This window comes from Scyliorhinus canicula, chromosome 4 (genome assembly GCF_902713615.1).
Source record: "Scyliorhinus canicula chromosome 4, sScyCan1.1, whole genome shotgun sequence".
Lineage (NCBI taxonomy): Eukaryota > Metazoa > Chordata > Chondrichthyes > Carcharhiniformes > Scyliorhinidae > Scyliorhinus > Scyliorhinus canicula.
The window spans coordinates 192,684,533-192,699,978 of record NC_052149.1 but is presented as its reverse complement, the minus strand read 5'-3'; the positions used below and the strand labels follow the sequence as shown (position 1 = coordinate 192,699,978).

Below are 15,446 nucleotides of genomic sequence, written 5' to 3'. Positions count from 1 at the left end.
AGTAGACTGGCACTGTACTCGTTGGAATTTAGAAGGATGCGGGGGGGATCTTATAGAAACATATAAAATTATGAAGGGAATAGATAGGATAGATGCGGGCAGGTTGTTTCCGCTGGCGGGTGAAAGCAGAACTAGGGGACATAGCCTCAAAATAAGGGGAAGTAGATTTAGGGCTGAGTTTAGGAGGAACTTCTTCACCCAAAGGGTTGTGAATCTATTGAATTCCTTGCCCAGTGAAGCAGTTGAGGCTCCTTCATTAAATGTTTTTAAGGTAAAGATAGATAGTTTTTTGAAGAATAAAGGGATTAAGGGTTATGGTGTTCGGGCCGGAAAGTGGAGCTGAGTCCACAAAAGATCAGCCATGATCTCATTGAATGGCAGAGCAGGCTCGAGGGGCCAGATGGCCTACTCCTGCTCCTAGTTCTTATGTTCTTACCTTCAGTATCTTACCCAAGTGGGTATTACTCATGTGTGAACCTACACAGTGAATGTTTGCAGGGGACATTATAAACAAGTCAAATCCTTTCCTCACATAATTCCAGCTACAGTGCAAACAGAGATGGTCGGCTAAGAATCAAGAGTGAAAATCCAACAAGGTTTCCCATTTCCTTATCAAGGGAACTTGAAGTGAATTGTAGCAAATCTATCTTATATCATACCCGAGGCCTTCCTAGTATGGAAAGTCAATACTGACAAACAACACTGTTATACAAAGAACAAAACATCAGGAACAGGCCCTTCGGCCCTCCAAACCTGCGCCGGTCATGATACCACCATTGGCAAAACCCTCAGGGCTTCCTAATGCTGTATCCCTCCATATCCATCCTATCCATATGTTTGTCGAGATGCCTTTTGAATGCCGTTAATTTATCTGCTCCCACAACCTCCCCTGGCAACGCTTTCCAGACACTCACCACCCTCTGTGTAAAAAACCTGCCTTACACATCTCCTCTAGGCCCCACGGACCTTAAATCTATGCCTTCTGGTGACTGACCCCTCCACCCTGGGAAAGAGTGGCTGCCCATCCACTCTATCCATGCCCCTCATAATCCTGTAGCCCTCAGGTTACCCCTCAACCTCCGTCTTTCTAATGAAAACAGTCCAAGTGTACTCAGCCTCTCTGCTTACCTAACACCCTCCAGACCAGGCAACATCCTGGTAAAGCTCCTCTGCACCCTCTCCAAAGCCTCCACATCCTTCTGGTAGTGTGGCGACTAAAATTGTGCACAATATTCTAAGTGCAGCCTTACCAAGGTTCTATACAACTGTAACATGACTTGCCAGTTTTTATGCTCGAATCGTTCATGTATATTACAAACAAGAGGCCCCAACACAGATGCCTGTGGAACACCACTAGTCACAACCCTTCGACTGCTACCCTTTGCCTTCTGTGACCGAGCCAGTTCTGTATCCATCTTGCCACCTCACCTCCAATACCATATTACAGAGAAAGGAGTCTAAAAATGAAACCACCTCTGCAATGTAAGTCATATTTTATGATAGATTTTTAAATTCCTTCAAGGGATGTGGACATTGTTGCAATGGCAGTATTTATTATCCATCCTTCATTGCAAGAAAAGAGTAGTGAGCCATCTTCTTCAACCGCTGCATTCCATGTGGTGAAGATGTTCCTATGATGGGTTTTATCTTAGCAACAATAAAGGAAGAGATATATGCCCAATCTAGGATAGCATGTAACCGGGAAGAGAGGTGTTCCCATGTAACATCTACCTTTGTCCTGGGTGGAGGTAGTCATGGCTTAGGAGCTGCTGTAGAAGAACCATTTGATATAAACAGTGCCTTTTGCAGTCACAGTACAACAGCAATACAGGGATTAGATGTTAAGATTAAGACCATAAGACCATAAGACATAGGAGCGGAAGTAAGGCCATTCAGCCCATCGAGTCCACTCCACCATTCAATCATGGTTGATTTCAACTCCATTTACCCGCTCTCTCCCCATAGCCCTTAATTCCTCGAGAAATCAAGAATTTATCAATTTCTGTCTTAAAGACAGAATGTCCCGGCCTCCACCGCCCTCTGTGGCAATGAATTCCACAGACCTACCACTCTCTGGCTGAAGAAATTTCTCCTCATCTCTGTTCTAAAGTGACTCCCTTTTATTCTAAGGCTGTGCCCCCGCGTCCTAGTCTCCCCTGCTAATGGAAACAACTTCCCTATGTCCATCCTATCCAAGCCATTCATTATCTTGTAAGTTTCTATTAGATCTCCCCTCAACCTCCTAAACTCCAATGAATATAATCCCACGATCCTCAGACGTTCATCGTATGTTAGGCCTACCATTCCTGGGATCATCCGTGTGAATCTCCGCTGGACCCGCTCCAGTGCCAGTATGTCCTTCCTGAGGTGTGGGGCCCAAAATTGCTCACAGTATTCTAAATGGGGCCTAACTAGTGCTTTATAAAGCCTCAGAAGTACATCCCTGCTTTTATATTCCAAGCCTCTTGAGATAAATGACAACATTACATTTGCTTTCTTAATTACGGACTCAACCTGCAAGTTTACCTTTAGAGAATCCTGGACTAGCACTCCCAAGTCCCTTTGCACTTTAGCATTATGAATTTTGTCACCGTTTAGAAAATAGTCCATGCCTCTATTCTTTTTTCCAAAGTGCAAGACCTCGCACTTGCCCACGTTGAATTTCATCAGCCACTTCTTGGACCATTCTCCTAAGCTGTCTAAATCTTTCTGCAGCCTCCCCACCTCCTCAATACTACCTGCCCCTCCACCTATCTTTGTATCATCGGCAAACTTGGCCAGAATGCCCCCAGTCCCGTCATCTAGATCGTTAATATATAAAGAGAAAAGCTGTGGCCCCAACACTGAACCCTGCGGGACACCACTTGTCACTGGTTGCCATTCCGAAAAATAACCTTTTATCCCAACTCTCTGCCTTCTGTCTGACAGCCAATCGTCAATCCATGTTAGTACCTTGCCTCGAATACCATGGGCCCTTATTTTACTCAGCAGTCTCCCGTGAGGCACCTTGTCAAAGGCCTTTTGGAAGTCAAGATAGATAACATCCATTGGCTCTCCTTGGTCTAACCTATTTGTTATCTCTTCAAAGAACTCTAACAGGTTTGTCAGGCACGACCTCCCCTTACTAAATCCATGCTGACTTGTCCTAATCCGACCCTACACTTTTAAGAATTTAGAAATCTCATCCTTAACGATGGATTCTAGAATTTTGCCAACAACCGAGGTTAGGCTAATTGGCCTATAATTTTCCATCTTTTTTCTTGTTTCCTTCTTGAACAGGGGGGTTACAACAGCGATTTTCCAATCCTCTGGGACTTTCCCTGATTCCAGTGACTTTTGAAAGATCATAACTAACGCCTCCACTATTTCTTCAGCTATCTCCTTTAGAACTCTAGGATGTAGCCCATCTGGGCCCGGAGATTTATCAATTTTCAGACCTTTTAGTTTCTCTAGCACCTTCTCCTTTGTGATGGAAACCATATTCAACTCTGCCCCCTGACTTTCCTGAATTGTTGGGATATTACTCATGTCTTCTACTGTGAAGACGGACGCAAAGTACTTATTAAGTTCCTCAGCTATTTCCTTGTCTCCCATCACTAGATTACCAGCGTCATTTTGGAGCGGCCCAATGTCTACTTTTGCCTCCCGTTTGTTTTTAATGTATTTAAAGAAACTTTTACTATCATTCCTAATGTTACTGGCTAGCCTACCTTCATATTTGATCCTCTCCTTCCTTATTTCTCTCTTTGTTATCCTCTGTTTGTTTTTGTAGCCTTCCCAATCTTCTGACTTCCCACTACTCTTTGCCACATTATAGGCTCTCTCTTTTGCCTTGATGCATTCCCTGACTTCCTTTGTCAGCCATGGCTGCCTAATCCTCCCTCTGATAACCTTTCTTTTCTTTGGGATGAACCTCTGCACTGTGTCCTCAATTACTCCCAGAAACTCCTGCCATTGCTGTTCTACTGTCTTTCCCACTAGGCTCTGCTTCCAGTCGATTTTCGTCAGTTCCTCCCTCATGCGCCTGTAATTACCTTTATTTAACTGTAAAACCTTTACATCTGATTCTACCTTCCTTCTTTCAAATTGCAGACTGAATTCTACCATATTATGATCACTGCTTCCTAAGTGTTCCCTTACTTTAAGATCTTTTATCAATTCTGGCTCATTACATAACACTAAGTCCAGAATAGCCTGTTCCCTCGTGGGCTCCATCACAAGCTGTTCCAAAAAGCCATCCTGTAAACATTCAATGAATTCCCTTTCTTTGGGTCCACTGGCAACATTATTTACCCAGTCCACCTGCATATTGAAGTCCCCCATGATCACTGTGACCTTGCCTTTCTGACATGCCCTTTCTATTTCGTGGTGCATTTTGTGCCCCTGGTCCTGACCACTGTCAGGAGGCCTGTACATAACTCCCATTATGGTTTTTTTGCCTTTGTGGTTCCTCAACTCTACCCACACAGACTCCACATCGTCTGACCCTATGTCGTTTAGTGCTATTGATTTAATTTCATTTCTAATTAACAAGGCAACCCCGCCCCCTCTACCCACCTCTCTGTCTTTTCGATAGGTTGTAAATCCCTGGATGTTTAACTGCCAGTCCTGAACCCCCTGCAACCATGTCTCTGTGATGCCTACCACATCATACCTGCCAGTCACAATCTGGGCCACAAGCTCATCTACCTTGTTCCGTACACTGCGGGCATTTAAATATAGCACCTTTAATTCCCTATTGACTGTCCCTTTTTGTTTTCTTAGTGTGGTGGACCTTGGTTTACTGAGCCTTTCCATACACTGTGTCATATTTTGTGAGATGGGGACTATCGTAACCTCTCCTGAGCTCTGTCTTTTCGTGATTTTTTGTAATCCTAAGCAGCTACGCTTCCCACTGATTCCTTCACCTCTTGGTTCCCTGACTTTCCCTTCTCCCCCAATCTCTAGTTTAAAGTCCTATTGACCACCCTATTTACTCTTTTCGCCTAAACACTGGTCCCAGCTCGGTTCAGGTGGAGACCATCCCAACGGTATAGGTCCCCCCGTCCCAAAACTGATGCCAGTGTCCCATGAAAAGGAACCCCTCTTTCCCACACCACTCTTTCAGCCACGTGTTAACTTCCCTTATTCTTGCCTCCCTATGCCAATTTGCACGTGGCTCGGGCAGTAATCCAGAGATTATGACCCTTGAGGACCTGTTTTTTAATTTGAATCCTAACTCTTTATAATCTCTAAACAGGTCCTCTTTCCTAGACTTGCCTAAGTTGTTGGTACCGACATGGACCACAACAACTGGATCCTCCCCCTCCCTCTCCAATATCCGATTAGTAGACAAAGTGCCAATCAAACAACTGCTTTGACTGGGTTTGTCAAGCTCCTTGAAAAATCCTGCAGCTGCATTCATCCAATTAACAACTCCATCACTCACCTGGCTTGTGCCGTTTCTAGCAATATAAAATTTAAAAAGGTGAATGATTTCAAATGAGTGGAATTCTCAGGCTCCTTAATTTAGGATAGTAGCTGGGAAAAATTATTTCCATTATATACAACGAGACGCAGTAAAAATCTAAAACTATAAGATATGGGAGCAGAATTAGGCCATTCGCCCCATCAAGTCTGCTCTGCCATTCGATCATGGCTGATGTGTTTCTCATCCACATTCTCCTGTCTTCTCCCCGTAACCCCCGGATCCCCTTTTTAATCAAGAACCTACTTATCTCGGTCTTAAAAACACTCAGTGATTTGGCCTCCACAGCCTTCTGTAGCAAAGAGTTCCACAGATTCACCACCCTCTGGTTGAAGAAATTCCTCTTCATCTCTGTTTTAAAGGATCGTCCCTTCAGTCTGAGGCTGTGCCCTCGGATTCTAGTCTCTCCTACTGGTGGAAACATCTTCTCCACATCCACTCTGTCTAGCCTCTCAGTAGTCTGTAAGTTTCAATGAGGTTCCCCTCAGGGCAAAACGGTGGTGCAGTGATTAGCACTGCTGCCTCGCGGCACCGAGGTCCCAGATTCGACACCGGCTCTGGGTCACTGTCCGTATGGTGTTTGCACATCTCCCAGTGTTTGCGTGGGTTTCGCCCCCACAACTGAAAGACGTACATGGTAGGTGGACTGGCCACGCTAAATTGCCCTTAATTGGAAAAAAATTAATAAAGCACTCTAAATATATATTTTTTTTAAATGAGGTGCCCCCTCATTCTTCTAAACTCCATCAAGTACAGACCCAGAGTTCTCAACTGCTCCTCACATGACAAGCCCTTCGTTCCTGGGATCATACCTGTGAACTTTCTCTGGACCCCCTTCAAGGCCAGCACTTCCTTCCTTGGATATGGGGCCCAAAACTGCACACAATATTCCAAATGGGGTCTGACCAGAACCTTATAGCACCTCAGCAGTACATCCCTGCTCTTGTATTCTTGCTGCCTCGAAATGAATGTTAACATTGCATTTGCCTTCCGAATTGCCAACTAAACCTGCATGCTAACCTTAAGAGAATCCTGAACTAGGACTCACAAGTCCCTTTATGCTTCAGATTTCCGAAGCCTTTCCTCATTTAGAAAATAGTCTATGCCTCCATTCTCCCTACCAAATGCAGAACCTCATACTTTACCATATTGTATTCCATCTGCCACTTCTTTGTCCACTCTCCAAACTGCCCAAGTCCTTCTGCAGCCTCCCCACATCCTCAATACTACCTGTCCCTCTACCCATCTTTGTATCATTTGCACACTTAGCAACAATACCCTCAATTCCTTGTTCCAGATCCTTAATGTACAAGTGATCCCAACACTGTATAAGTGGTCCCGACACTGACCCCTACGGAATACCACCAATCACTAGCTGCCATCCAAAAAAGGACCCCTTTTTCATCACTCTCTGCCTTCTGCCAGTCAGCCAATCCTCTATCCATGCTAGGCAGCGCCGGCCCTAGGGTTGCTGGCGCCCCGGGCAAGCTGAACTTCGGCGCCCTTGGGGGGGGGGGGGGGGGGGGGGGGGGGGGGGGGGCCTGGGGGGGGCTGGGGGGCGGGACCTGGGGGGGGGGGGGGACTGGGGGGGGGCCGGGGGGGCGGGGACTGGGGGGGGCCGAGCGGGCGGGCGGACGTGGGGGGGGGCGGACCCGAGGGGAGGGCGGGGGGGGGGCGGACCCGAGGGGAGGGCGGGGGGGCGGACCCGAGGGGAGGGCGGGGGGGGCGGACCCGAGGGGGGGGCGGGGGGGGCGGACCCGACGGGAGGGCGGGGGGGGGGCGGACCCGAGGGGAGGGCGGGGGGGGCGGACCCGAGGGGAGGGCGGGGGGGGCGGACCCGATGGGAGGGCGGGGGGGGCGGACCCGAGGGGAGGGCGGGGGGGGCGGACCCGAGGGGAGGGCGGACCCGAGGGGAGGGAGGGGAGGGCGGACCCGAGGGGAGGGCGGGGGGGGCGGACCCGAGGGGAGGGTGGGGGGGGCGGACCCGAGGGGGGGCGGACCCGAGGGGGGGGGCGGACCCGAGGGGAGGGCGGGGGGGCGGACCCGAGGGGAGGCGGACCCGAGGGGGGGCGGACCCGAGGGGAGCGGAACCGAGGGAGTGCGGGGGGGGGGGCGGACCCGAGGGGGGGGGGGGGGGGGGGGCGGACCCGAGGGGAGGGCGAACCCGAGGGGAGGGCGGGGGGGGGCGGACCCGAGGGGGAGCGGACCCGAGGGGGGGGGCGGACCGAGGGGGGGGCCACCGCGGGGGAGGGCGGCCACCGCGCATGCGCTGGTTGGCACCGGCCCAACTGCGCATACGCGGGACCCGAGTCTGGCGCCCCCTAGCACATGGCGCCCCGGGCGACTGCCCGAGTTGCCGGTGCCTTGAGCCGGCCCTGATGCTAGGATCTTACCCTTAACATCATCGGCTGTTAACGTATTTAACAGTCTCCTGTGCTGCACCTTGTCAAAGACCTTCTGGAAATCTAAATAAATCACATCCACTGGTTCTCTTTTGTCTACCTTCTTTGTCACCCCCTCAAAGAACTCTAACAGATTTGTCAGACATGACCTCCCTTTGACAAAGCTGTGCTGACTCAGTCCTATTTTATCAGACGAGCAGGGTACAGCAACTCAAACTTTACCCCCTCTTGCCCCTAACACCATGTGCTCTTATGTAGCAGCCTCCGTGCGGCACTTTGTCAAAGGTCTTCAGGAAATGGGCAGCACGGTGGCACAGTGGTTTGCACTGATGCCTCACAGCACCAGGGACCCGGGTTCAATTCCAGACTCTGGTGACTGTCTGTGTGGAGTTTGTACGTTCTCCCCACGTCTGCGTGGTTTTCCTCCGGGTGCTCCAGTTTCCTCCCAGTCCAAAGATGTGCGGGTTAGGTGGATTGGCCATGCTAAATTTCCCCTTAATGTCCAGGTTAGGTTATGGGACTGCGGGAATAAGTAGGGGATTACGGGAATAGGTAGGGGTGAACAGTTGTAAATAGGCAGAGTGCTCATTCAAAGGGTTGGTGCAGACTCAATGGACTGAATGGCCTCTTTCTGCACTGTAGGATTCTATGAATTTATGAAATCCAAATAGATCACATCCACTGGTACTCCTTTGTCTAACTTCCTCGTTACTGTCATGACTCTCCTGGGAAGTAAGGAAGTGTGCACCATACAGTTTCTATTAACTCATAACGAGTATGAACTCCCCCGGTAATTGAGGGTGGAGCTTCCTCCTTAACAGGGAAGGCCCCACAGTATAAAAACCCCAACCTGGATGCAGGTCAGGGTGCGTGACCCTTCGGAATGTGGGAATTTAGTAGAGTATCTTAATGAATCGCTTTCTTTGTATCCTACTGTGCGTCCTAGGAGTGTTTCTCGCCCATCGGAATCTACGCTGCCGACGAGACTGAAGTGGAGTTGCTGCCGACACTGGCCTGCTTGGTCTGCTTTAAAAGCCAGTGATTTAGCCCAGTAAGCTAAACCAGTCCCTGTCTGGTGAACGTCAGACAGCAACTCTAACCGTGGACCAACGTATGCACTTATCAAAAGCTTGACACACCCGGACTCCCGGTCTTTTGCAGCTTTGGTAGAAAACCACTTAAATCCGAAACTGCCACTCGTTCTGCTTCCACATGGCCACCCAAGCCCAAGATGAATCAAACAGTGATTTTTTTCACTCATTTAAGGAAGCTGGCTGAGACTTGGGAGTTCGAGCCTCCCCTGAGCAAATCTCTTTGCAACCGCTTTGCCTGCGGCACCTGAGATGCCGCCAAACAGAGAAAGTTGCTGACTGAAACCGAGCAGACTTTGTTTCTGGCAATTGAGATTGCCGTCTCCCACAAGAGCGCGGAGCCCAAGAGATTCATGGGATGGGGCACTCTGGAAGATGCTGCCAGATCCATCCTGGCCGGAGGACTGGCAAACCTGCAGCGGGGTGGCTGCGCAAAAGATAGCCACTGCCGCAGAGTAACCATGGAGCGCAGGGACGAAGCCGCTGAGCAGGGGTACCCAGACAGATATCCAGGCCCAGTGGGCCACATGACGATCAGCCCACCCGCCACCTCTCCAGACCGTTCTACCTCCCCTCATGCCAGGGCGTACTCCCCTCATGACGGGGTGTACTATGTCGAAGACCGCAAGGAGGACCCCTACCAACAACTCCAGTGTTACGGCAGCCGAGTCGCCCCAATTCGAATGCCCCTTTTTGGTAAATGGGCACCCCATCGACATGGAGCTAGATACTGGAGCAGCTGTGTCCATGATCAACCGCCCCACATTTGAGGGCATCCGCACCAGCCTCCACAAATTGACTCTCCGTGACACTGAGGCCAGGTTGGCCACCTGCACTGGAGAACTACTGGCCATTGAGGGCACTGCCCAGGTACCAATGACTTGTGGGCATCAATCCGCTAACCTACCATTGGTGGTAGCCCGTGGTGGGGAACAAAGATTGCTGGGTCAATACTGGCTGCGCCATTTGAAACTCAACTGGAAGAGGGTATGCCGTATGTACCCACATGGTCCCAAGGGAGTCCTAGCAAGATTCCCTCAGGTCTTTGCAGATGTACAGGGGACAATCAAAAGGGCCATGGCCCGTGTCAGCATAGACCCGCAGGCACAGCCTCGTTATTTCCGTGCCCGCCCACTCCACTGTGAATTGCAGCCAAATGTCGATGCCGAATTGGACCGGCGTGAACATTTAGGTATCATCTGTACCATGCAATTTTCCAAGTCATGCCAGAACTCAAGCCAGACGGTTCTGTACGTCTCTGTGGGGGCTATAAGATGATGGTGAACCCCGTTTCTCGTTTGGATCGATACCCGGTCCCCCTCATCAAGGACCTCTATGCAAAGCTGAGCAGAAGACGAACATTCACTAAACTGGACATGAGTCATGCATATCTACAATCAATACTGGACCTGGACTCGCGTTTATACGAATATACCCGGTTGCCATTTGTGGTCTCGTTCGCATGCGCTAATCTGCAGGGTATGATGGAGTACATCCTGCGGGGATTACCCAGGGTGGCGGTCTACTTGGACGATATCCTCATCATTGCGGCATCCAACCAGGAACATCTGGCGAACCTGACCGAGGTCCTCCTGGCATTTTGAACGGGCAGGCATCTGCCTCTGGTAGGACAAATGTGTCTTTCATGCCCCCGAGGTTACCTATTTGGGGTACCAAGTGGACCAAAACGGGTTACACCCTGTAGAGGACAAGGTGCAGGTGATAAAAACAGGCCCCGTCCCTAGTGGCCAGACAGAACTACGCTCTTTGTTCGGATTAGTGAATTATTCCAGGAAATTCATCCCAAACCCGACAACCTTCATCAGTCCCCTCCATATCTTGTTAAAGAAGGTTCAACTGTGGGATTGTTTAGTAGTGGATCTTTATAAATCTTTCCTTGTTTGTATCATACAGTGCGTCCTGAGTGTTTCTCACTCGTCAGATTCTACAGTTACCACCTCAAAGAATTCCAACAGATTTGTCAGACATGGCCTCCCCTTGACAAAGCTATGCTGACTCAGCCCTATTTTACCATGCACTTCCAAGTACTCCACAATCTCATCATTAATAATGGACTCTAAAATCTTACAAACAACCAAAGTTTGGCTAAACAGCCTATAATCTCCTGTCTTCTGCCTCCCTCCCTTTTCAAACAGGGGTATTACATTAGCCATTCTCTGGTCCTCTGGAACCCTCCCTGCCTCCAGCGATTCCTGAAAGATCACCACCAATGTCTCCAAAATCTCCTCCGCTATCTCCTTCAGAACACTGGGGTGCAGTCCATCTGGTCCGGATGATTTATCTACCTTCAGACCTTTCAGCTTCCCAGCGCCTTCTCCTTTGCGATGGCCACTACACTCACCTCTGCCCCCTGACTCTCAAAGTTCTGGTATACCATTGGTGTCTTCCACCATAAAGACTGATACAAAGTATCTATTCCGTTCTTCAACCATTTCTTTGTTCCCCATTATTACTTCTCCCGCCTCATTTTCCAGCGGTCCAATGTTCATTCTTGCCTCTCTTACCTTTTTTAGTATCGAAAAAAACTCTTGTAATCTTCTTTTAGATTACTATTTAGCTTACACTCACATTTCATCTTCTCTCCCTTTATTGCTTTTTTAGTTGTCCTTTGCAGGCTTTTAAAGGTTTCTTAATCCCTGGCTCCCCACTAATCCTCACCACATTGTACACTTTTTCTTTTATGCTGTCGCTGACCTCCTTTGTCAGCCATGGTTGCCTCGTCCTCCCCTTAGCATGTTTCCTCCTCCTTAGGATGAATTTCTGTTGTGCCTCCCAAATAACCCCCAAAAACTCCTGCCATTGCTGTTCCACCATCGTCCCTGCTCGGCTCACCTTCCAATCAACTCTGGCCAGCTCCTCCCTCATGTCTTTGAAGTTACCTTTTTCAATTGTAATCCATTTACATTTGATTCTAGTAAATTCTCTCTTATATTGTGGTCACTGCCCCCTCAGGGTTTCTTCACCTTAAGTTCCCTAATCAAGTCTGCCTCATTACACATCACCAAATCCAGAATCGCCTTTCTGTAGTAGGCTTTACCACAAGCTGCTCCGAAAAAAACCATCTCGTCGACATTCCACGAGTTTCTTTTCTTGGGATCAGCTACCAACCTGATTTTCCCAGTCCACCTGCATATTAAGTCCCCACGATTATTGTAATATTGCCTTCTGATAGGCCTTTTCTGTCTCTTGATTTATTTTCTGCCCCACATCCTGATTACTGTGAGGGGGCCTGTACATAACTCCCATGTAAAAAAAAAAATTAGGTACTTTAAATTTATTTTTTAAAGCTGGCTGAGCCTAGGACACTATCTTGAGGAACTCCTGTAGCCATGTTCTGGTGCTGAGATGATTGGTGTCCAAAAGCACAATCGTCCTTTTTGCTAGCTAAGACTCCAACCAGTGGAGTTTTCCCCCCCAATTCCCACTGACTTCAGTTTTGCCAGGGATCCTTGATGCCATTTTCTGCTGCCTTGATGTCAAGGGAGTCACTCTTGCCTGACCTCTGGAATTCAGCAGTTTGTCCATATTTTGTCCATGTCTGGACCAAAACTGTAACTGGATATGAAGCAGAGTAATTTTGGCAGAATCCAAACTGAGCATCGGTGTGCAGTTTTTTTTTTTGCAGATAGAACACTCGCAACACTTTTGTCGATGATTGATTGCGAATGGATTAATGGGGCAGTAACTGGCCAGATTGGATTTGTCCTGGTATTTGTGGACAGGACACATCGAGACACATTTCTACATTGTCAGGCAGAAAGGACAGCTTGGCAATGATGTATTTAAAGTTAACTAATTTTTAAAACAAATTGTTAAAAGTACATACTACTTATCACACTTGATTTCAGATAATGACAAAATATTTTTTCATGTGGTTAGGAGGTTAGGATGTTAATACCCTCTGGCATCGTTTGTGATTGGTTTTTGGATTGGTTTATTGTCACGTGCACCGAGGTACAGTGAAAAGTATTGTTCTACATGCAGCTCAGACAGATCATTCTGTACATGAAAAGAAAATACATAATAGGGCAATCATAAAATATACAATGCAAACATTGTTCAGTGGAGACAGACTGCAAAAATGTAACACTAGGCTTAAAAAAAATAATCAATTTGTGGTCTGTACCAACTTTCAAGATCCCATCTGAAGGCAGAGTTGGTGTATTGCTTTGGATCCCTGGATTAGGAAAGGGATAGGAACAAAAAAAAAGTCTAGGGTACCCATTCCTGATCACTGACTCAAACCCAACACACCAAATGGGGCCCTTCTGTGCTGTAACCATGCTATGATTCTTTGAAAGTGAATGAAAACTTTTTAGTTTAGATGAACCATGGTGTATTAGAGAGGTATATCTCAATCACAACATGCATTTATTTGGCACTCATAAACATTATAAAACTTCCCAAGGTACTTCACAGGAAAGTTATCAAACAAAATATGACAGGATTCAATATCTCGTCCCCAAAGTATTTAGAAACATAGAAAAGAGTAGGCCATTCGGTCCCTCGAATGTACACCATCATTCAATGTGATCACAGCTAATCGTCTAACCTCAACACCATACTCCTGCACTCTCCCCATACTCTTTGACACCTTGGATTCTAGAAATCTATATCCTTCTTAAATAGTTTCAGTAACTCCACAGCCTTCTGAAATAGAGAACATCACACATTCACCACCCCGAGTGAAGACAACTCTCATCTCAGCCCTAAATAGCCTGCTCAGCATCCAGAGACTGTGACCCATTGTTCTAGACACCTTCATTACAGCCAGGATGAACATTATGCCTGTATCCAGGCTGTCCAGCCCCATCAAATTTTCATACGTTCCCCTCCCCAGTGAATACAGGCCCAATTAACCCAAACTCTCCTCGTACATGAATCCTGCCATCCCAGGAAACAGTCTGGTGAACCTTCACAGCACTCCCTCAATGACAAATATATCCTTTCTTAGTCAAGGAGTCCAAAGCTGCACAGAATACTCCAGGTGTGGTCTCACCAATTCCACCATTCCTCAGCTTCAGTTAGCAGCCAGGCCAATTTGCAAACGTACACCTTTCCAGCCAATAATTAAGTGGAAGAGAGCACAAAAAAAATACACCTACACAAGTTAAATTATGGTCGCAGCCAAAAAAAAATCACCATTGCTACTAGTCCAGAAAAAACTAATGGCGTGAAGTTTTCAACCGATATTACCGAATCTGCAAGATAAATAATGAAATATAGAACGCCATTAGTACTGGTGCTGCTTTATATTGGATGTGTTGTGTACTGGGATTAGCTGAAATTTGGTGCTTCATACATTAAATGACCCGGATTTACAAAACAGCTTTCTGTACCGCTCGAACTCCCCACACACATTACTTGGAACAACCTACAAATCCCAGCTCCCTGTCCATTTCAGCAGATGACATTTGGTAAAAATGTCCACAAATCAACACGGTTAGAAACACCATCCTGACCAGAGCATCAGAAATTGGGGGGGGGGGAGGGACAGAGAGGTACAATGTCAATTCGATAGTGCTACTGATGATATATCCGCAGAAGGACGGGGTGCAAACAAGCAATTCATTCAAGTTTAACAAAAAATAAAGTCGCGCATTATTTTCTGCATCCACGCGAGGTGGGTGGAGTGCGCGCGTGGGCTTTAAAGAGCGGTGACTTGGCGGGCGGAGGGAGGGCAGGTTGCTGAGGCGGCGGAGCTGGGATATCGGGCAGGTACCCAGCCTCCATCGCCCATGATGGAGCGCCTGAGACGGAGCTGTCCCGCTGCCCTCTTCCCCACCCTGGGCCCGGCCCGGTCGGTGGAGAGGGAGCCCAGCCCCGGATCCCGGACTGAGGGCCTGGGCTCTCAGGACCCTGCCTTTAGCTCCCCTCCGCAGCGCCTGACTCCAGCTTGTTGCCCCCGTTGCCTGGCAGCAGCGGCGGCCAGAGACTCACCTGGCTCCTGGGCACCGTCCGCCGCTGCGAGATTCCGCAGCATTTCTCGCCGTGTTGCAGGGATTCATGCAGCTCGCTGTGCAGTGGTGGTGGTGGAGGAGGAGGAGGAGGAGGCGGCGGCTGGGGCGGGCGGCGGCTGGGGCGGGCGGGGGCTGTTTCCTCCTTTCGCCGCCCGCAAGCACCGCCAGGCAAAACAGAACAAAAAAAAAGTTTTTATTAAGACGGCGGCTGCTTTCTAGCCGAAGCTCACACTTGGTAGACGACAGGGAAAAAAATGCGAGCAGGCTGGGGTCAACAAACCAATCATTGAAGTGCAACGTTCAAGTAACAAGTAAATATTTGCTGATGTAAATCCAAGTTGCTCTTGGCGAGGGAAGCGGGCACAACAGGGTGGTGGTGTGTTTTCAATCAAATGGAACTGTGCCTCTGGGAACAACATTGCGAGATGTGACCTTTCGCGGGAATTCCTGCATTCACCTGCTCCCCCCCATCCACCTACACACAGGCTGTGATGTTTGGTGGTAT

The 15,446-nt window shown here is 48.6% G+C and overlaps 1 protein-coding gene across 5 annotated transcripts in view; it reads right to left on the bottom strand.

Moving 5' to 3' along the window:
- LOC119965268 (kelch-like protein 3) overlaps nucleotides 1-15,047 on the bottom strand; it is a 156,640-nt gene extending 141,593 nt beyond the window's left edge. For 4 of the 5 annotated variants that reach the window (XM_038795780.1, XM_038795781.1, XM_038795782.1 and 1 more), the window contains exon 1: nucleotides 14,922-15,041. In XM_038795780.1, coding sequence (XP_038651708.1) covers nucleotides 14,922-14,989 — 68 coding nt within the window. In that variant the 5' untranslated portion in view covers nucleotides 14,990-15,041. Of the gene's footprint in view, nucleotides 1-14,921 lie in introns of all 5 variants that reach the window. The other variant, XM_038795785.1, reaches the window with a different exon arrangement.
- Nucleotides 15,048-15,446: the final 399 nt, after the last annotated feature.